This window comes from Callithrix jacchus, chromosome 11 (assembly GCF_049354715.1).
Source record: "Callithrix jacchus isolate 240 chromosome 11, calJac240_pri, whole genome shotgun sequence".
Taxonomy (NCBI): domain Eukaryota; kingdom Metazoa; phylum Chordata; class Mammalia; order Primates; family Cebidae; genus Callithrix; species Callithrix jacchus.
The window spans coordinates 18,383,999-18,405,214 of NC_133512.1; the positions used below are offsets into that span (position 1 = coordinate 18,383,999).

General features: G+C 45.4%; 1 protein-coding gene and 1 pseudogene across 32 annotated transcripts in view; both read right to left on the reverse strand.

The window, feature by feature from the left end:
- COBL (cordon-bleu WH2 repeat protein) overlaps positions 1 to 21,216 on the reverse strand; it is a 288,078-nt gene that overhangs the window by 15,452 nt on the left and 251,410 nt on the right. For 29 of the 31 annotated variants that reach the window (XM_035253433.3, XM_035253431.3, XM_035253428.3 and 26 more), the window contains 2 exons: positions 15,020 to 15,329; positions 228 to 322 (listed from right to left, as the gene is read on the reverse strand). In XM_035253433.3, coding sequence (XP_035109324.2) covers positions 228 to 322; positions 15,020 to 15,329 — 405 coding nt within the window. The remainder of the gene's footprint in view (positions 1 to 227; positions 323 to 15,019; positions 15,330 to 21,216) is intronic. The other 2 variants (XR_013523869.1, XR_013523868.1) reach the window with 1 other exon arrangement.
- LOC108592823 (large ribosomal subunit protein eL34 pseudogene) lies at positions 15,336 to 19,219 on the reverse strand (annotated as a pseudogene). Its single transcript, XR_013523870.1, has one exon. The product of XR_013523870.1 is annotated as a large ribosomal subunit protein eL34 pseudogene (transcript).

Consider the following 21,216-nt stretch of genomic DNA (forward strand, 5'->3'; position numbering starts at 1 on the left):
CTGTAGGCAGCTGTCTGGATGTTTCCAGGTACTGCTTGGCAGCCCAGATAAAAAGCAGTCTACTGGAAACTGTGTGCTTCACATCCAGGCTTTCACCAAACTGACCTGGAATTCCTTCTGAAGTCCGTTTCCTCACACAGATATATCAAAGTATGCTCAGAGGAAGTTACTGTGGGCACCTACTTTCACGCAGCATAATATCCAAGCAGTAATCAGGTGGTTCTTACCTTCCAGGTCTTCATCAAGTTCTGCAAGGGTTTTATGGAACTGTCCAGTAATGAACAGATCTTCATCATTTGAGGCTGTGGCAGCTTTTTCAGTTCTAGGGAAGACCAAAGAGGAAGGAAGAACACTCAATTTCTCTTACTATTGATTTAATGTACTCCTTTCCAGGAATATCTGAGGATAGAACAGCTCATACTCAAATTCAGGCAGTCACATACTCACTGTACTACTGTTGTCCTCAGAATTACCGAAACACAGATTGTATGTTCATGGGTGTGTGTGTCCCCCATGTGTGTGCACGTGGGTGGGATACATGTAGGGTGTGGGCATGTGTGAAGTATGTGTCCTGTATGTGGTGTGCATGTGATATATGGTGTGTGCCCCCATGTGTGTGCACGTGTGTGGGATGCATGTAGGGTGTATGCATGTGTGAAGTATGTGTCTTGTATGTGGTGTGCATGTGATATATGGTGTGTGCCCCCCATGTGTGTGCATGTGTGTGTGGGATGCATGTAGGGTGTGTGCATGTGTGAAGTACGTGTCCTGTATGTGGTTTGTATGTGATATATGTTGTGTGTCCCCCATGTGTGTGCATGTGTGTGTGAAGTGCATGTAGGGTGTGGGCATGTGTGAAGTATGTGTCTTATATGTGATTTATATGTGATATATGGTGTGTCCCTCATGTGTCTGCATGTGTGTGTGGGGTGCATGTAGGGTGTGTGCATGTGTGGAGGATATGTCTTGTATATGGTGTGCATGTGATATATGGTGTTTGTGGCCCCAAAGTGTTACAGTAACCAAACCACACACAGCTTTCATTCGCTCTGCAGACTGAAGTCAAAGTTTTAATTCCACTGAACAACAGACAGGTTCATGTGCTCCAGGGTTTGCCTGCATCTCTGCATTGCACTACACAGTCCCCTGCATCTGGCAAGAAGGATTGAAGCCATCGGGAGGCTAAGCATGTGCATGTGGCTGGGGGCTGGTCCACCTCCCCTCCACACTGCACAGCCTGGCCCAAGTTCCTCAGCACTTGGGCATTTGAGTGCAGCATCTTTTGAGGTCCCAGTGATAGAGGCTACGTACCTCTGGGCACAGGATCCTCCTGCTGTGAGGAGGCCCGTGGGGAGGGCTTTGCGGGGCTTCATGGGGGAGTGTTTCCAGAAGTCCCACCAACTTTATAAGCTCAGCTTCCATCTGTGCCCACCCTAGCAGTGGCCCACCCTACCAGACTCAGAAATGGAGACATTTCACTCCTCTACTATCAAGACTTTTACAGATTCTATGTTTATTTGGGCTTAATTCCTACCTTGGGTGGGTGATAAGAGACCTGATAATGCCACTTGCAGAGCTGAACTCCCTGGGATCTTGAACTGGGACATAAAGACAATGAGGATGGCCAAAAAGTCCTCACAGCAACAGTAAATGGAATAACTGCTCCACCCTGGACCCTGCAAGCCCCTTCTCAAGGGCCTCCTCTCAGACTCAACAGGAGGAAGCTCCCAGCAGTGTGAGGCCTGCCTGCATGCCTTGCACCAATTATCTTATTATAACCCTCACAAGAAGTTTTTCAGGTAGGTCGTGTTGCTGTCACTGTTGTAGAGATGAAACCATGTCCAGAGAGACTACAGAGCTGCCCAGGTCACACTGGCATCCAGAACCATGCCTGCCTATCCCAAAGCCCAGGAAGGACCAGCTGCATCTGGGGCCACCACACAGAACGTGGCCGCTGTGGCATGGGGCAGCCAGGAAGATGTCAACAGGCCTGCTCAGAGAGCCGGATCTGGCATTATTTGCATCACAGGGACAATGGCATCTGTGAGACAACTGCTGCCAAAACAATTTAAAAACTGTCTTTGCAAGGGCTCTTGCCTCTATTTTCCTATTGTGCAGAAAACACAGAGACATGTCTAAGGCAATTGTCTATCTTCAGTGAAAGCTGAAGGTCTGTTTTCCGCTGATTGTTAAAAATTGAGGACCAATTTCCATCATTGCTAATCAGGCCCAGATAACGATGCATGAAATAAGCTTTGCACAATCCTCACGTAGCAAAGTTTTTATTCTGATAAATGAGTCTTTCTTACTTGGTGACTATGTCCATTTGGGAGCCAGGAAGTGGCTTCCAGATTAGTTTCAGCTAATGTCCTCTGACAAGCTACACAAAGGGGGCTGGTTGGAGATGCGTGTACATGTGGACCCATTAATAAGGACCACAAGAGGTGCATGACTGTCTTCCCTGTTGCTTTTGCCTGGACTTTAATTATGTGAACGCACTTTACTAAAGCTGTGCTTTTCTCTTGCATGAAATGTGAGGGTTTAAATACATTTAAATTTTTAATAAAATCTATGGCAGAGAAAAATGGAAACTGCTATATAAAAGAGCAGTCTGAAATGGAAACAGATTTAAAACTTGGAAAGATGGAAAACTTTTTAAATGCTTGCTCTTAGTTTAGGATGCTTAAAGCCCAGCCAAAAGAAATTATAGACATACTTTTACTTCAAAGTATTTGCCTTTATTTTAAAGTATGCTTAATCATGCCACTATGAGACATGGAACGGAATGATATCAATAAGAATTTTAAAAAACAAACAAGATAAAAACACCACTGACTCTACCATTTTGCAAAATAGCAGAACAAACAAACTAAAACCCCACCACCACCACCACCACCACCAAAACCCCCCAAAAATCCTGCCCCAGGCTGATGAAGATGCGATGAATCTGAGAGACCCACACTTGATGCCACAGGTTTTAACTGGGAAGCAAGGTGGCAACACGCATCAAGAAACACACAAACAGAAATCACTTTATCTCTGTAAGAACTCTGGCCCATTAATCTTTCTTTTAATAACCTGTCTTAAGGAAATAACCCAACAGAAGGAAAAATACAAATACAACAGTGTTCACTGGGTTCATGTAAGGATTCTAAAATGTCCAGACGTAGGTAGTTTCCTAAGTTATTACATGTAAATTTCAAAGTGCATCAAAATCAGTAAATATGATCATCAAGTGGACGTAGAAACACAGATCCACGCTTATGCTGGCATGTTATATGAAGAAATCAGCACACACATATATGGAAATATTGTGATGATATAAAAATAGCAAGTACCTTTGGAGAAGGGGGGTGACAGAACTCTAGACAAGAAACCAAGCAGAGTAACTTACTGAAAAGGATGACTTAGCATGACTATGTGACCCTTTTTCTTTAGAACTGTGCTTGTTTGAGTTCAAAGCAGCCTGAGTGACAGAGCACATTTTTAGCCAGCAAAATTTAAAAGGATATTTTTGTTCTTTAGTGAACAAGAATTCTTTCCTGCAAAGGAGTTTGTACGTTTCTTACACTGCAGGCCGAATGCACTTTATTTTGTTACTGAGTGCTTAGCGATCTTAGTGTGTGGCTGTCAGCCTGAAACTGTAACCGAGGCTGCGCAAAGTCTGAACAGTCTCAGCCCTTCAACATGATCCTCCTCCCAGGCTCCCGGCTCACTGTCCTATAGAACAGTAGGAGGCCAGCTCCAGGCGCTTGGGGCTGCTTCTGAGCTGGTTTCTACCCTACCCACCAGTTATAGCTGCCTTTCTAGAGTCTGTGGACCCTGTGATCAATCCTAATCCTTCATCCCTGTCTTCTTTCCTGTCCAGCTCCCTCCTGCCATTGGCTTCACTCGACACTGCAGGATTGCCCTGGATGCTGCCGTTTGGTTCCAGGCTCTGCTGGTACCTCTGCATCCCACCTCTGCTCCAGCTTTGCTCCCGACACTTCAGTGTGGGGCTGGCTGCTTGGGGACCTACTTTCCCTGAAAGAAAGAGTGGACACGAGCTAAGAGCTCCCAGCCTGTGTGCGCCATGGTAAACTCTGGCCCCCAGGCAGCCCAGGACCTTGTTTGGTGTTTCTCCTGAAGCTGCCAAACTCCTGGCATCTCTGAGAGAGGGAAGAGAAGCAGCTTGCTCTTCTCTTGATGCAATACAGGGGCAGATGTATTCTAAGCATGTGTGAATGGATTATCCAGCAAAAGCCAGAGCCAATGGCAATGTATCGATTTTACTTTCCAGTGTAAGAAAGGAGGAGGGAGAGAGAGAGTTATTTTCCTTCATTCCTAACTCCCATCTACTTCTCTCCAAAAGGTTACTAATGGATTATAAACCTTCCTCTCTCTTGGGTAAAACCACCAGATTTATGCCCTTAGTCACTGGGATTGGAGGAGAGCTCCCTGTGGGCTTAGTAGGAGAGCCTTAGGTATGTGTCCCTGAAGAGTTAGCAGTAAGCAAGAAACAGCAGCCTCTGTTAGCTTAAAGTAAACCTGCCCAGATGTTTTTCTCCCGGGCTTCCTTCCCCACCCAACACATACCCCAATCTTTAGACATGTTCCTTATTGACCATTTGTTCTGCTTAAGGCCAAGAAAATAAAATGCAAACAAACACAGGGCAGACGTTTTGCTATCAGGCTGCATGTGTTGAATAAGTATTGCAGAGTTATTTTCTCACACGGAGCTGGGGACTCTGCAGGGAACAAGAATGTTTAGGCTACTGCGGCATGCAATATGAGGGACACAGCTCAGCACCGGCAAGACTCAAACCAAGAAGTGGACCTGTGCCCTTGGGCCCAGCCTCGGGGTGCTCAGAGAGTGGCAGGGTGACCGACCCACCCAGTGGGTGTGTGCAGGGCTTGCTGACCCTCTGCATTCACACCCCAGCCTCCAGCAAAAAACGAGAACTAGGGACAGTCACATCCAGTTAGTGCCAGGAGTCAAAAGCGCTTTTTGATTTGTTGTTTTCACTTGCTACGAGGGAGACTGGGCTGAATCAGACCAATCTGAAATGGACAAGATGGATTCATAGCACATGAGGTCACTTTTTTTGTTTTTGATGAGGCTAGAAGAGTTTCCTTAAGCAATTTAGTACAATGGCAGAATTAATGAAAAAAAAAAAAACAAGTCTGAGAGGAGAAAGACATTGCTTTTAGGTAGCAATCCAATTTGTTAATGACAACCAAACCAACTCCTGTGATTTCAAAACCATTACTTGATAAACTAAGGCAAGAAGCCTAGGAGAATATATACATATGTGCTTAACCTCCCATTCCATTAGTAATTGTTCCCGTATTAGCAAAGCTTCAGAGTCCTGGAACAATGGTGCCCAATACAACATGAGCCATGTGTATAGTTTAAAATCTTCTTACAGTGACGTTAAGAAAGTATAAGGAAATAGGTAGAATTAATTTTAATGAAATGCTCTAGTGATTTCTGCCTGTAGTTAATACAAAGTGCTTTCTTTCAGCACCAGATTTGATGCATATTTTGCACTTGCAACACGTGTCAATTTGGACCAGACACTCGGCAAGCGCTCAGCAGCCACACACATACTGGACACTGCTGCTCTCCAAGGTCTCACATGTGTTTTAAACACTCCTTTGTAAATGCAGTCACAAAGTTTCAGGGTTCTAGAAGGGGTCTGGGATGTAGAAAATGCTTCTAAGTGAGCCTGTAGTCACAAAGTTCTTATGCAATCCTCTCTCTGTATCAGGAAAGGGGGATTGGTTCTAGGATCTCCCATAGACAACAAAATCTGCCGATGCTGAAGTCCTTTGTATAAAATGGCATAGTAGCCGGGTGCAGTGGCTCACGCTGGTAATCCAGCACTTTGGGAAGCCAAGGCGGGCAGATCACTTGAGGTCAGGAGTTTGAGACCAGCCTGGCCAACACGGTGAAACCCTGTCTCTACTAAAAATACAAAACTTAGCTGGGCATGATGTGGTGTGCACCTGTTAATTCCAGCTACTATAGAGGCTGAGGCAGGAGAATTGCTTGAAACTGGGAGGTAGAGGTTGCAGTGAGCTGAGATCACACCACTGTCCCTATAGCCTGGGTGACAGAGCAAGACTCTGTCTCAAAAAATAAAAGACATAGTATTTGTACATAATCTATGCACTCCTATATAATCATGAGCTGCATAATCATCTTTCAGTTAACAATGAAGTTTCAGGGTTCTAGGTGGTGCTAAATGTTTCTAAATGCTCCTGTCATCACAAAGTTTCTACAGTCACCAGGTTTCAGAGGTTGGCTGGTGTGATCTGGGTCCCTCTGCACCTTTCACTACAGGCCCTCAGTCCCATAAGGCTCCTCATAGCCGCAAGCCTGCAGGTTACGGCACAGCTCCTTACAAGCACTTCTGCGGCCATCATCCCAGCATGCACCAACAAGTAGGGGCTGAGAAGGAATGTACGGGCTGCCGGGCTGAAATGGGGCACGGGGTACTCCAGAGAGGCTCCCTTCAACTGGAGAAGCTCCGCTCTCTACCTTTGGTGGCTCTGCACACAATTTCAGTTTGGCCTTACTGTTAAAAAAACAGAAAAGCCTGAAAGCCATTTATTCATCTCTTTCATTTATTCCTCACAACATTCCTGTGTAACTGATATTCCCAAAAGGAACCCTAGAACTCTGATTTTCACAATAATTATACACAGTTAGATAAATTGTCTGATTATAGCAAGGTTGCTTCCAGGATTCAAAAGTTTATAATCAGTGTTAGTTCCACGGTTCCTTCCCTACAGGTAGGAGGAGGTAATAGTCTCCTCTGCTTCCCCATTCATCTCTCTCTCTCTGTCTCTCCCTCTCTCTCATATATATGTACACACACACACACACACACACACACACATACATATATATGTACACACACATACATATATACGCACACATATATACACACATACATATATACACATACATATACACACATATATACGCATACATGCACACATGCATGCACGCACATATGTGTCTCTTTTCAAACACATTGTAAAGAGGAAGATGATCAGAGCTAGATACAGCTTACAAAGATTACCTAACAAATCAAATTTCTCCCCTTCCTCAGTCAGTTGTACATAACAATATCAGCAACAATAACACCAGTTACCATTTGTTGAAGGCTAGCAATGTACCGGGCACAATTGTAAGGGGAAGGTTGTGTCTATCTCGATTTTACTGACCAGGAAATTGAACCGCAAGGCAAAGTCACTGGGCACACCACTGCCAGCCACAGGCAGTTCCTTCCCTAAGCAGTCTAAATGCAAACCCTTCAACCTTCACATGAAGTGGCTCCTTAAGTATTAGAAACATTGGCTGGGGTTATATGCAAGGGACAGATGCCTGTTGGAAGAGCTCTCTGAGTCCACACAGCTCAGGGCAGAGCTGTGTGAGGCACACAGGATCTTCCCTGAGGGCCATGCCCAGGTGTCCCCAGAATGAAATGCAACCACCACGTGCACATTTCTGTTATTCCCGCTCAGCTCTCGGGCTGAATTCTTCCTCAGGAGTTTCTTTACTGGCTGTACTATGGTGAGGGGAGGACTCTGGGAGTCTGATGTTCCCTTTACAAGGTCAAGTTTCAATTGAGATTGATTTTGCAGTGAAAACTTACAACTGGATACGATCAAACGACCTGATGAAAAACGCAGCCTTCTCAAGTTACAGCAGCACATGTAACACGTTCCAGCTATTACCAAGCGTTCATACTTGCTCTTCTTAGAAGCATGGTATTTATTCTCGAGACTCTTCAATTTAATGCCTTGGCTCCAAGGATGCTGAATGGAACCCACCGAAGCTGCTGTGTATGCAGCAGGAGCTGCAGCAGCGCAAGGCCCGTCAAGCCTCTGAACACAAAACCCAAGCAGTGAAGATGCCACTTGGCCAGGACGGTTTTTAGCTGCGGCCAGCTCAACGTGGCTCTCTCCTTGGACAGGTGGCAGAGCTCTTGAGGAAAGGGCATTTGCCTCCAGCTTGTTGATGTGTGAACCCAGCAAGCCTAGCCAAAGGAGTCTAGATGACTTTGACCTTTGCAGGGTGCAGAAAAAGGAGGAATAGCGAAGAAAACTAGAACATAGCGATGCGGACCTTACACATGTGGGTCTTCCCAGGTGATAAAGGGTCTTAAGGCTGTTTCCAAGCAGTGTTTAGTGAATACCCAAGTAACAGAGGGGTGGCAATAGAAGACATCACCTTGGCCAAGCTGCAAACCATGAGCAATCCTCATTTTCCTGGTGACTGGCACTACAGCAGAGACTTTCTGCAAGTCGAAGGTGTCTGGGGCTGTCGGGGACAGCTTCACAACCTATCCATCTCCATGCCCAGCTTAGAGGCCCGGCCTTGCCAGTCAGCCAGCCAGCCAGAGGGTGACTTCTGCTTTGCCTGAGCCCCTAAGGCCTGGCATTCAGAGGGGATAGAGAGGGCTCATGTCACAGCCAGGTCCTGCATCTTCATTGTTTGCCATGTAAGACGAACATGGGTTCTGGGATCACAAATGGGAAGCTCAGGATGAGGTGCGGAAACCAGGCATGGGGGTCATCCAGGATAGGGCCAGGAGGCTGGGCTCAGGGACCGGGCACAGGGCACCAGGAACAGTGGTCATGCCCTGTTTGAGCAGCCTCCACTTGAGCAAGGTGGTGTTGGGTATGTGTTTCAGGGGCACAATGAACGAGGAGTTCATGGTGCCAACTGGGGACGCACTGCCAGGCCTTTGCTCACACTGCCTGTCAGAAAGCCTCCTCCTTACTCCTGTTTCTCTCGACCATCAGAGTCTGAACACGGATGCCACTGTTTAGTGTTCTGATGGGGTTCTTCTGTGCAGGTGGCCAAGGTCAAGGCCATATTCCTGTGAAAAGTGGTGGGTTCTGCGCCCTCATAAGTTCAACCAGTTCACCTTGAGTCAGGCCCCAGGCATGGGTCCTCACTGCAGAAATCATGACCACCCCACTGGGTGCTCCATTGGGCCATACCTGAGTTCTGCTGCCTGGGTAGCCCCCCACAGCCCGTCTGACCCCAGCGCTGCCTTCACCACCCCCGTGCCGCCTAGGCATTTGACAGGGCTCACTGCAGATGTGAATGCAGAGCCTGTCCCTGAAACACAATTTTCATAAAAAAAGGCAGATTCTCTCTACCTTCCCAAATTTATGTGTGAGTTGATATTTTTCAAGCAATACAGCACAGGAAATACCTGAGTAGCTGCAACTATATTCCAAAGTTGGCAAATAGGCAAGCAAAGTAATCTTGTTTTCTCCCAAACAGAAGCAGAAAAACCAACGCACCCTTCAGTCCTCAGGAGGGTGTATGTCTCGGAACAGGCCACACCCAACTTGCATATGTTCAGTTTCACCCTGAGTGCTTGAATCTGTCAACAACATTTACAATCTGGGAGACTTCACATAAAAATCTAGATTTCTGGCTTCTCTTCAATAACTGGCCACATTGGGTTTATAATCCACAGGGTGACAGGTAGACAGAGGAAGCAGGCTGCTCTCCTTAGAGAAAGCACGTGTTTTCTACACTGCCTGTGGCCTCTCACCTGCCTGACCCCTAAGGCATCCATCTTTGCAACCCCTACATTGCACTGAAGGTGCTGCTTTTGAGTAATCCTGAAATTTATTGGAAATCATGTATTTGGGGAAAAAATGTGATAGACCATGCTGAAATGCCCGAATGTGTCTAATTTGTCAGTTGAGATAATTCCCATAAAAAGAAAAAAACCTCGAAACGGTACCCAAAAAACTATATTCATTCTATGAAACTCCCCTACCCTCCAAAAAATATGTTTTTTTTTTCATCATTCCATGCAAGAGCAGAGTCAATTCTAACTCTTGGGCAAATAACCCAGCATCCCAGGGCTGAGGGGCTCAGAGATCACCTTCATCCTCATCTGACTGATGGGCTGACCACAACCCAGTGAAAAATTGATTGTACAGGGCAATTCATGGGGTCCCCATTTCCTAAACTAAGAGCGCTGGCTCTGACAATGGGTCCTACTTGTTACATATGCAACATGCATGGTGTCATCTGTGCTTGACTTTTCACAGGCTCATGACAACTGATGGACAGGTGGCATAGCTGCACTGTGAATGACCAAAAGGTAAGGCTTGGCAAAATTAGGTGGACTCTTATAGGCCAAACAGCCAGTTAGCAGTGGTGAGATCCCACTATAGGTTATCAGGTTCCCAAACTCCCTCCTTCCCCACCACAGTACTCTCAAATTCAGTGGCACCCCAGAGACGAGGGCAGAAAACCATGCCATGTTCCCTGTTTGCATAGAGCATCAGGTTCCAAAGACTCGATGATTATCGTGGCTGTGTCCATAGTCAACATTAGCCCTCATTATTTGGATAGAAATCAGCAAGATTTTACATCAAGTGTCGGCACCAGGAAAGAAAACAATGAGTCCTATGGGCAGCACCCCTCGGGGTGCAGAGTTACCTATGTCTGATTAGTTTCAGATGTGAATGCGAACCTGTGCAATCCCCATGCAAATGGCAGAACAGACTTGGAGATTACTGTAGAAAGCGGTTTTTCTTTGTGTTAAATGACTAAAAGGAAAAAATGCCATAATCTTCCTCTATTCTCACAGATGTAAGCAACACAGGCGAACCTCAACAAAATGCATCCTGTGTGGGGTAGGTAGGAAGGGCCCAAATGCTGCCTTCGAATTTCCTTTCTGATGAAATATAAACTTGGTCTTGGAGTCATCTTTAGAATTGAAGAGCTATACTTCAAAGTTATTAGGGAGTGTATATAACACATGCGGAAGTGCTCATGACAAACTGTTAGGTATAAAAAAATACAAATTATTATTGATAAGACAATGACACTGACCAGATACAGATTTGTGTGTTCATACAAATAGGGTTGGAACAAAACCTGAAAAATATATTATGAAAGCATTTATTCATTTTAGTGACTGGCTTATAAACTATTTCATTAAATCATTTTATCTTATTATTGTTGTTGTTATTTTTGAGATGGAGTCTCTGTCACCCAGGAGGGAGTGCAGTGGTATGATCTCAGCTCACGGCAACCTCTGTTCCCAGCTTCAAGCGATTTTCCCACCTTAGCCTCCTGAGTAGTTGGGACTACAGGCAAGCACCACCATACCCAGCTAATTTTTGTGTTTTTAGTAGAGACAGGGTTTTGCCATGTTGGCCAGATTAGTCTTGAACTCCTGACCTCAGGTGATACGCCCATCAGAGCCTCCCAAAGTGCTGGGATTACAGGTTTAAGCCACTGCACCAGGCCCATTTTACCTTACTTCTATTAACATTTCCGTAATATTTATTTGATAAGTTCTTAAAGTTACCTGAAAGATGAAAAACATTGGCAGGCTGAAGAGACTCAACATACCTTTCTGTATAATACAGAAAGGAATCCTGACAGTGTGGTGTTGGTACAGAGATGGACAAATACACCCATGCTATAGAAAGAGCACTGGAATGGAACAACCTGACATGGACACTGTCTGCCATAGTGGGGACAGGAATCAGTGGGGAAAAATAGATCGTTCTTCACATCACAACCAAAAATAAACCCAGGTACAGGAGAGCCCAAATGTGAGAAAGCAACACTAAAAGTTTTACAAGAAATTCAGACTATCTTTAGTCTTTTAGGGTACAGGAAGGATCTCTTAACTAGGCAAAGATTATACGCATCTGAGAGAAAAAGGAAAAATAATATTAAAATGTAAAGACTATCATTGTATAAGAAAAGAAAACACAGTTAAATTCAAGCCACAGACTTAGAGACACTCCATGTGCAAGTAACTGACAAAGGAGAATTTAATAATCGAAAAAAGTAAAACAACAATTTTTAATTTAATTCAATTTTTTTTTTTTTTTGAAACAGTCTCTTGCTCTACTGTCCAGGCTGGAGTGCAGTGGTCGAATCTCAACTCACTGCAACCTCCACCTCCTGGGCTCAAGCGATCCTCCCATCTCAGCCTCCAGAGTAGCTGGGACTACAGGCATGTACTACCATGCTCAGCTAATTTTTAAATTTTTTGTAGAAACAAGATCTCACTATATTACCCATGCTGGTCCTGAACTCCTGGGCTCAAGCAATCCTCCTATTTCAGCCTCCCAAAATGTTGGGATTACCGGTGTGAGCCAGCACGTCAGGACAAACAAAACAACTTTTTAAAAAGGGGCAAAGGCTATGAAAAGGCAATGAATACAATATAAAACCCAAATTGCTAATGAATATATGACAAGATGCTTATCCTTCCAAATCAGAGAACTGTAAATGAAAGCTACATGAGATGCCATCTGATGCCTACATGCTGGCAAAGCTCAAAATGCCTACTGATCTTAACTACTGGCATCGGTGTGCGACAAGAAGACCTCACAGACACCGGGGGACCTGCCAACTGGACACGCATTTCAGGTATTCCACAAAGCTGAAGATGAGTCTCTTTCCTGTCAGTTTTCCCTTCTAGAAAAGTCTCTACATGTAAATAGAGATATATATTTCTTGCTCACTGTTTTCTAGCCCTGAAAAACTAGAACAATCTGTATTCATTATTAAGAAAATGGGTAAATAAATGAATGAACAACACAGATATCATCATGGATAAATCTTACAAACATGATGTTGAGTAGAAACATATACTATGGTGCCAAAGCAAACAGGCCATTCTTGCACAGTCTGTGTAAGTCACTGCAGACGCACAGATGCACGGAGCTCTTGCACAGTCTGTGTAAGTCACTGCAGACGCACAGACGCGCGGAGCTCTTACACAGTCTGTGTAAGTTGTTACTGCAGACGCACAGACGCACGGAGCTCTTGCACAGTCTGTGTAAGTTGTTACTGCAGATGCACAGACGCACGGAGCTCTTGCACAGTCTGTGTAAGTTGTTACTGCAGATGCACAGACGCATGGAGCTCTTGCATAGTCTGTGTAAGTCACTGCAGATGCACAGAAGCACGGAGCTCTTGCACAGTCTGTGTAAGTCACTGCAGACGCACAGACGCGCGGAGCTCTTACACAGTCTGTGTAAGTTGTTACTGCAGACGCACAGACGCACGGAGCTCTTGCACAGTCTGTGTAAGTTGTTACTGCAGATGCACAGACGCACGGAGCTCTTGCACAGTCTGTGTAAGTTGTTACTGCAGATGCACAGACGCATGGAGCTCTTGCATAGTCTGTGTAAGTCACTGCAGATGCACAGAAGCGCGGAGCTCTTGCACAGTCTGTGTAAGTCACTGCAGACGCACAGACGCGCGGAGCTCTTGCACAGTCTGTGTAAGTCACTGCAGACGCACAGACGCGCGGAGCTCTTGCACAGTCTGTGTAAGTTGTTACTGCAGATGCACAGACGCGCGGAGCTCTTGCACAGTCTGTGTAAGTCACTGCAGACGCACAGACGCGCGGAGCTCTTGCACAGTCTGTGTAAGTTGTTACTGCAGATGCACAGACGCACGGAGCTCTTGCACAGTCTGTGTAAGTTGTTACTGCAGATGCACAGATGCACGGAGCTCTTGCACAGTCTGTGTAAGTCACTGCAGACGCACAGACGCGCGGAGCTCTTGCACAGTCTGTGTAAGTCACTGCAGACGCACAGACGCGCGGAGCTCTTGCACAGTCTGTGTAAGTTGTTACTGCAGATGCACAGACGCACGGAGCTCTTGCACAGTCTGTGTAAGTTGTTACTGCAGATGCACAGACGCACGGAGCTCTTGCACAGTCTGTGTAAGTTGTTACTGCAGATGCACAGATGCACGGAGCTCTTGCACAGTCTGTGTAAGTCACTGCAGACGCACAGACGCGCGGAGCTCTTGCACAGTCTGTGTAAGTTGTTACTGCAGATGCACAGACGCGCGGAGCTCTTGCACAGTCTGTGTAAGTTGTTACTGCAGATGCACAGACGCACGGAGCTCTTGCACAGTCTGTGTAAGTCACTGCAGACGCACAGACGCGCGGAGCTCTTGCACAGTCTGTGTAAGTTGTTACTGCAGATGCACAGACGCACGGAGCTCTTGCACAGTCTGTGTAAGTTGTTACTGCAGATGCACAGATGCACGGAGCTCTTGCACAGTCTGTGTAAGTCACTGCAGACGCACAGACGCGCGGAGCTCTTGCACAGTCTGTGTAAGTCACTGCAGATGCACAGATGCACGGAGCTCTTGCACAGTCTGTGTAAGTTGTTACTGCAGATGCACAGACGCACGGAGCTCTTGCACAGTCTGTGTAAGTCACTGCAGATGCACAGACGCACGGAGCTCTTGCACAGTCTGTGTAAGTCACTGCAGACGCACAGACGCACGGAGCTCTTGCACAGTCTGTGTAAGTTGTTACTGCAGATGCACAGACGCACGGAGCTCTTGCACAGTCTGTGTAAGTTGTTACTGCAGATGCACAGACGCACGGAGCTCTTGCACAGTCTGTGTAAGTTGTTACTGCAGATGCACAGACGCACGGAGCTCTTGCACAGTCTGTGTAAGTTGTTACTGCAGATGCACAGACGCAGGGAGCTCTTGCACAGTCTGTGTAAGTTGTTACTGCAGATGCACAGACGCACGGAGCTCTTGCACAGTCTGTGTAAGTTGTTACTGCAGATGCACAGACGCACGGAGCTCTTGCACAGTCTGTGTAAGTCACTGCAGACGCACAGACGCACGGAGCTCTTGCACAGTCTGTGTAAGTTGTTACTGCAGATGCACAGACGCACGGAGCTCTTGCACAGTCTGTGTAAGTTGTTACTGCAGATGCACAGACGCACGGAGCTCTTGCACAGTCTGTGTAAGTTGTTACTGCAGATGCACAGACGCACGGAGCTCTTGCACAGTCTGTGTAAGTTGTTACTGCAGATGCACAGACGCACAGAGACAGGACTGAGAGCGGCAGCCATGAATAAGGATGGGGACCCCTGGTGCAGAGCAGGCTGCGATAGCACGTGTTGGATCCGTGACCAAAGACCCTCCTTAGAGACACAGATTTGGCTGTGACTTCCATACCCACCCGTCCTTCCCATGACTCACCTCAGATGTGCGTTCTCAGAGCCATTTTTCTCCCACAAGGGGCTCTTCTGGGGACCCAGGTCCGGGGTTCCAGCGAGGTCCTGGTCACTGCAGTCCTCCTGGTCTGTGGCCCACTTGTCTTTGGATTTCATGCTGTCCTGCTGCGAGTCTAGAGAGACGATGTCTGAGGGGGAGCTCATCACTCCTGAGTCCTCGGTCGTGTCCTCTGATGCGAAACAGCTGCCAACCGACACGGTCTCCTCTGCCTCTGATAGCACCTGCGGGGCTACATCCGGGCTGCAGTGGCCGCCAGACCCCAGGGGCAGGCTTACTGGACAAGACATGGCAAGGACAGGTCAGCCCAATCCACCCCAGCGTCCACACTGCCTAACAAGTGTGACATCAATCTGTTGGCCCCCTCTGACATTTGGGATTTGGGGTGCTCAAAATAAAGGAAGACCCCCATTTAAATACTGCTGAATACTCCTGACACATTTTAACTGAGAGGGAATCATTTGTGTAAGATTGAGAGCAAAATCTTCCCTCAAGAATCAGAATTTGATTAATTAGGCTTTTACATTGGTCTCTTCTCTATGGCTATGGACAAGCACATTTAAAACTTCAAACCAAAGTCATGGTGAATGCAATTGTTTCTAGTCTGATCTTTTGTTTAACGGAACTTGTGTAACATGAGATCTTTAGGAAAACATTAAGAACAATTAGAGTTTTGGGAAATATAAATAAGCAGACATAAATAATATCAGTTTGGAAACATCTGACGCATATTTCACATTTGAAATCTGGCCCAGAAGACTCTTGGCCCTACTCCCCAGCTTTTGGCTCTCCTTTCATTTTATACATGTGAGGCCAGTTTCTGTGGTTGAGGTGACCTGGCTCCTAAGCACTAAATGTGATTTGCTGTAGCAGTTGGGTGAGATGCACAGAGCTGCAACTTGCTCTCCACGCCAGGTTCTGTCAAGCATTAACACTAACGATGGGTAGCACCACGGCCATTGTGCACAACTACCTCGCTATTTGTACATAGCAATACCTTAAGTATAAGTAGGGGGAGGTCATTATTCTTCTCTTACTGAGCTTTGAGATTCTCTAAAATCACCAAAGGCTCTGTGCATACAGATGAAATTTGAAGGACAAAAGCACATAACTCTAGCCCAGATGTATACTAGAGTTGTAATTGTTTTTTAATAGAAATAGATTTTAAACTTCAGACACTTCAGGACATATGATCTCAGCACTATTCAGGACAGTCCAGGAAACAAGGACTGTTTGGTTGAGGTCCCAGTGTATTTTGTTTTAAAGTCATTTTTCTCCTAAATAGTCACTGGATGCCCAGAGTGATTTAAAACTCCTCTGGGAGTGCTCGCTCCACAAAATCACGCACTGAGAGTGAAGTGACGTCACAATTGCACTCAACATCACCGACGTTTTGACTGGACAGGGGACTCACAACTCATCGCCAGCACCACCAAAAGAAAATCCATCAGGTGTTGGTTTGAGATTCCAAACAATTAAACAAATGAAAGAACCAAGGTTTAAGAGAATATACATTTTCACAAAAAAGCTCCCAGGTTCCCAGGTAAAGAACAGAACGAAAAAGAGGAACAGTTTAAAGCAGCACAAACGCACAAGGGGATATGCTGAATGCAGTGATGCTGGTCTGCCGCAACCTCTGTCTTCCAGTTCTCTCCCCAGCTTTTGTGGCCAGACTCTTAATTCAAGGACAAATACTGAGAAGAAACATTGCAGTGGCTCCCTGTTCCCATCGCTCCTCTCTTACCTTCCCTTTTGCTGCCATCACTGAACAATAAAGCCAGCACTTTTTTTCTGTCTCTGTTGTACACAAAAAGTATGACAAGAGCAAAGCTCTCAGGTCACAGAGACCTGGGTTCACACCCTGGCAGAGGAAGGTAATGCTGCTGCCCACAAGGTCCCTGCTGCTGCCTGGGTTCACACCCCGGTACTGCTGCTGCTCACAAGGTCCCTGCTGCTAAGTGGGTGCCTGGATGCGAAGGGCCCTGTGACTAGGCCTGGGGCCACAGATTTCCAATCCAAGCATGTGGGCTCTCTGGCACTCACAGCTTCTGAAGGGACAGACACGTACACAAAGAATGACAACACTGTATGGTCACACCAACTCTCGGTGTGCTCCCATAAGCACAGTGTGACAGGATGGACTGAGCGAAGTGGTGGCACACAGTAGGGCCACACAAATGCTGGTTTAGCCTGGCCTACCCTCTTCCCACTCCAGGAATGATCATTCAAGTGTGAAGTGACCTTAACAAATGTGCCCTCTCCAGCCCTCTGCTTCCAGACCCTTGGAGGGGGCCCTCGGAGCACCTGACACACACCCTCTAGAGGCACAGAACACATTGTGGGGCCGAGGGACTCCAACTCTGCCTCCACCCCTTCTCTAAGCCAGTGATAAGATCAGGAATGCTTGTATATATATATATTCCTCAGAAATTTTGAGGCAAGAAAAAAAAAGATTGAAAGCCTGTCATCTAAATTAAGCCACCTGCAAAGCCTTAAATCAACATGGAATGAGAAGTCACATATTTGGTGCACACACATGTTAAACCATTTACAAAATGACTAATGTGAGTGCTATTACCAGAGCTCCCCTTTTGCCCAGGCCAGCCCTGCCACTCTTCCCATGGCCCATGTGGCCTGGCCACAGCCCTGCAACACCATTCATGCCATTGGTGCAGAAGCAGGTAGGGGGCTCTGCTCTCAGGAGGTTTATCTGCATCTAGGGAGAGGAGTCACACAGGAATTGAAAATGCACCTGTCTAAATGCTGGGAGAAGAGGGAACGAGTGCAAGGCCTTCTGCAAAAGGGGTGGGACCTGGCCAGGAAAGACGGAGCAGACCTCCCCAGAGTGATGCTGGCACCTGCTAGGAGTATAGGGTGGGGCAGGTGGCCAAGAGGGAGCACCTGTAAAGGCACTGAGGAGGGTGATGGAGGATGTGTGGGGAACCTTCAGGAGAAGCTTCCTGGTGAGCTGTCAGAGAGAGCACAGATCTGAAGAGAAGGGCAGATATTCCTATGAAGCCCCAACCTGGGTTGATGGGTTTCAGGAGATTTCTGATCACTCCTTTCTGAGGTCTACTCTGCCCTGGGCATCTTTTGTTTGCAATCAGACACGCCCATCTCACTCATCCTGCCCCCGCTCCACCCCAACGTCTCTTTTTTTTCTTCAGCTGGTTCCGATGATTAACCCCATGAACTGTAACATGTTTTGACAATTTCTGAATGAGATAAATGGTGCAGGAGACTCTTTTCCTTCATCAGTTCTAAACGGAAACTCAGAACATAAAAGGAAAACGTGAAGCTGCTTGGGCTGTACGGAGGTTGGGGGCCCAGGTCCTGTCCTCCAGATCCTGTGTCTGTCCCATTTCCCACCCACTCTCCAGCCCCTGAGGGGCTTCCAGCCTGAAAACCAGGGGCAGCAGGAGGAGGACTGAATTAAGAGCTGGAATTGAACTCTGTGAACAATCTCCTTTCCCCTTTCTGTAAAATAAGCAATTGGTTCTGACGGGCTCTAAAATCCCTTCTAGAGTAGAACTGTTATCAGTCTTTGAAACGCAGAATCAAAATACAGGATGTAAACACTCATTTTTACACTGACCAGTGACTAATTAGGAATCTTTAAAAGGAATACAAGATTGGCTTTGTCCTTTCTGCTATGTTCTGTCTTCCCTGACAGGGTAAGTCATTATTTTTGAATTAATTAATGCACTGGCAACTTTGCTATTCTTTTTTATTTTTTTCAGCAAGTCTTTTCATTTTTATTCCTCAAAAAAGTTTCATTTTTTATTTAGCTTTCTGACTCTGTGCTTGCGCCTTCAACACTTTCTCAACGATTTTCTGCCCCTTGATAAGGAAAGCACGCTTGATCGTGTCACGAACACATTTAGCACACACAGAGCCACCATAGGCCCTGCTGTCATGTTTGTTTGTTTTGGACAATCTCATAAGAACTTTAGGTCTTACAGCACGAGCCCCTCGAAGCCTGCCTGGGCACACGCCACATGCTGATTTTGGTGCTTTCCCAACCTTCTTGGTATAAAGGTAAACAATTCTATTACCAGGGGTCGGGAACAGCCTAGTTTTGTTAGAGGTGGTATTGTAGGAAAGCCTACGTCGGTATGTCAAACGCTGGACCATTCTGAGTGCCTGCACACAACGTCCCCGGAAGAGGAAGAACTTTGCTATTCTCTTAAGTCATGAACAACCTTTTTGAAGTGAAAAGTTATATTACTGTAGGATTTTTTGCAAATGTGAAAAAACACACTTACTTTGTCTTTAGCAGAAGCCTAATATAAATTCATGATTTAATTCTCTTCTAAATGAATAGCCACAGAGCCTAAGCAAGGAATATTAACCCTTCTATTGTCCTCTGCCTGCGTTATATAATCCCACAGTTCAGATACCATTACATATCTCTGAATGAGCTTTGGTAAATTCTCCAGCTCAAGTGTAAAGAAGAAAATGCTAACTTAGGGCTACTAGTTCCTCACGCTGAACACAAGTATTCTCAGCTTGGTACTAGTTTTTGTTTTACAGAGTCAGCAAAGAAAATTTCATCACTAAATATAAATATCTTCCAAATAATTTTGGAATGAATTAATTTTTATTGTTTTATTAAGTGCAAATTAAAGATCTCATGTCCTATGATATTGCTGTTTTATGGTTCATTAAGAAAGAAGATTTCTCAAGAGTCAGTTTGACCAAATTTATATGGCCCAGAGAAAATGTTCTGAAGAAAGAAAAGCTACCCCACTATCCCACAGGCCACTCACAACCAACAAGCAATGCTGCACATCTCAACCTGTGCTTTGTTCTCTACATTCTAGGCGCTTGGAAGAAAGGGAAAAATAAGGTAAAGTGCTTCTAATCTAGCGATACAAACTGACATAAAGCATTTCAACAATTTTTGGGGGGCAGGTGCGGTGGCTCATGCCTATGATCCCAGCACTTTGGGAGGCCTAGGCGGGTGGATCATTTGAGGTGAGGAGCTCGCGATCAGCCTGGCCAACATGGCGAAACCCCATCTCTACTAAAAATATAAAAATTAGCCAGGTGTGGTGGTGCACACCTGTAATCCCAGCTACTTGTGAGGCTGAGGCAGAGAATCCCTTGAACCTGGGAGGTGGAGGCTGCAGTGAGCTGAGATCGCACCACTGCACTCCAGCCTGGGCCACAGAGCACAACTCCATCTCAAAAATGAATGAATGAATGAATGAATAAATAAATAAATTCTTTTGTGCATATCCCTCCAAATAATTTTGAACATCACGCACCTCTTTCCATTTTTCATTGACATCTAGAACTTTCCATCACAAGTTCTGTTGGTTGCAACAGAGGTATGTTTTAATTGTGTTGTAAATATTAATACTTTACAAATAAATGTTTTGCCATTTAAAAAATATAAATAAATAAATATGAATATCGTAGTATTTTCATGCCCAGCCCCCTCTATGTAAAAATGGGGAATCGAGCTCTTCCTTTAACAGGCAGAGCTTTAGAGCATGTCTTTTCTTCCTCGAACTTCATTTCTGTGTCGCTGCCTAACAGAATCTCATCCTAATTAAATTTACTTTATACTTGAGATTTTCTAAAATTGATCAAGTGTCTTTGTATAATATATGTATATAAGTTAAAGTGTAATTTTTATTTCCCCTCACCATAAGGCAGTTGTGTTGAATTCCTTCAAACAGCTATATTTGTGCTAATTAATAGAAAACAGCCAACCCAAACATTTCTACATAAATGTTCTAGAAACTTTGGCATTTGGTAAGCAAAAAGGTGAAATATCATTTGGAAATGCATTTCATAAATGAGTGAGGCTTTTTCAATTAATTCCTTAAAAATGACTGGATTACTTATTGCTAGCATGAGGCTGGGTTTGACATAAATTCAAGTCGTATTTTTCATCTTATAGATATAAGCACTAGGCAAAGCTTGCCATATATAAAGGTAAATTAAGGGACTTTATTATGTTTACATCATTCCATTAGGTTTTTAAAACTTTTCCTCTAATATATGTCAAAAATCAATTAATCTGTCATAAAAATTATGCTTAATGATCTAAAATCTGACAACTCAATTAGATCCTTTGTCAATTTGGCTGGAAAGAAAAACTGGGAAATCACCTGATATTCAAAAACATTTGCCACCAACTCATTAGAGTTATT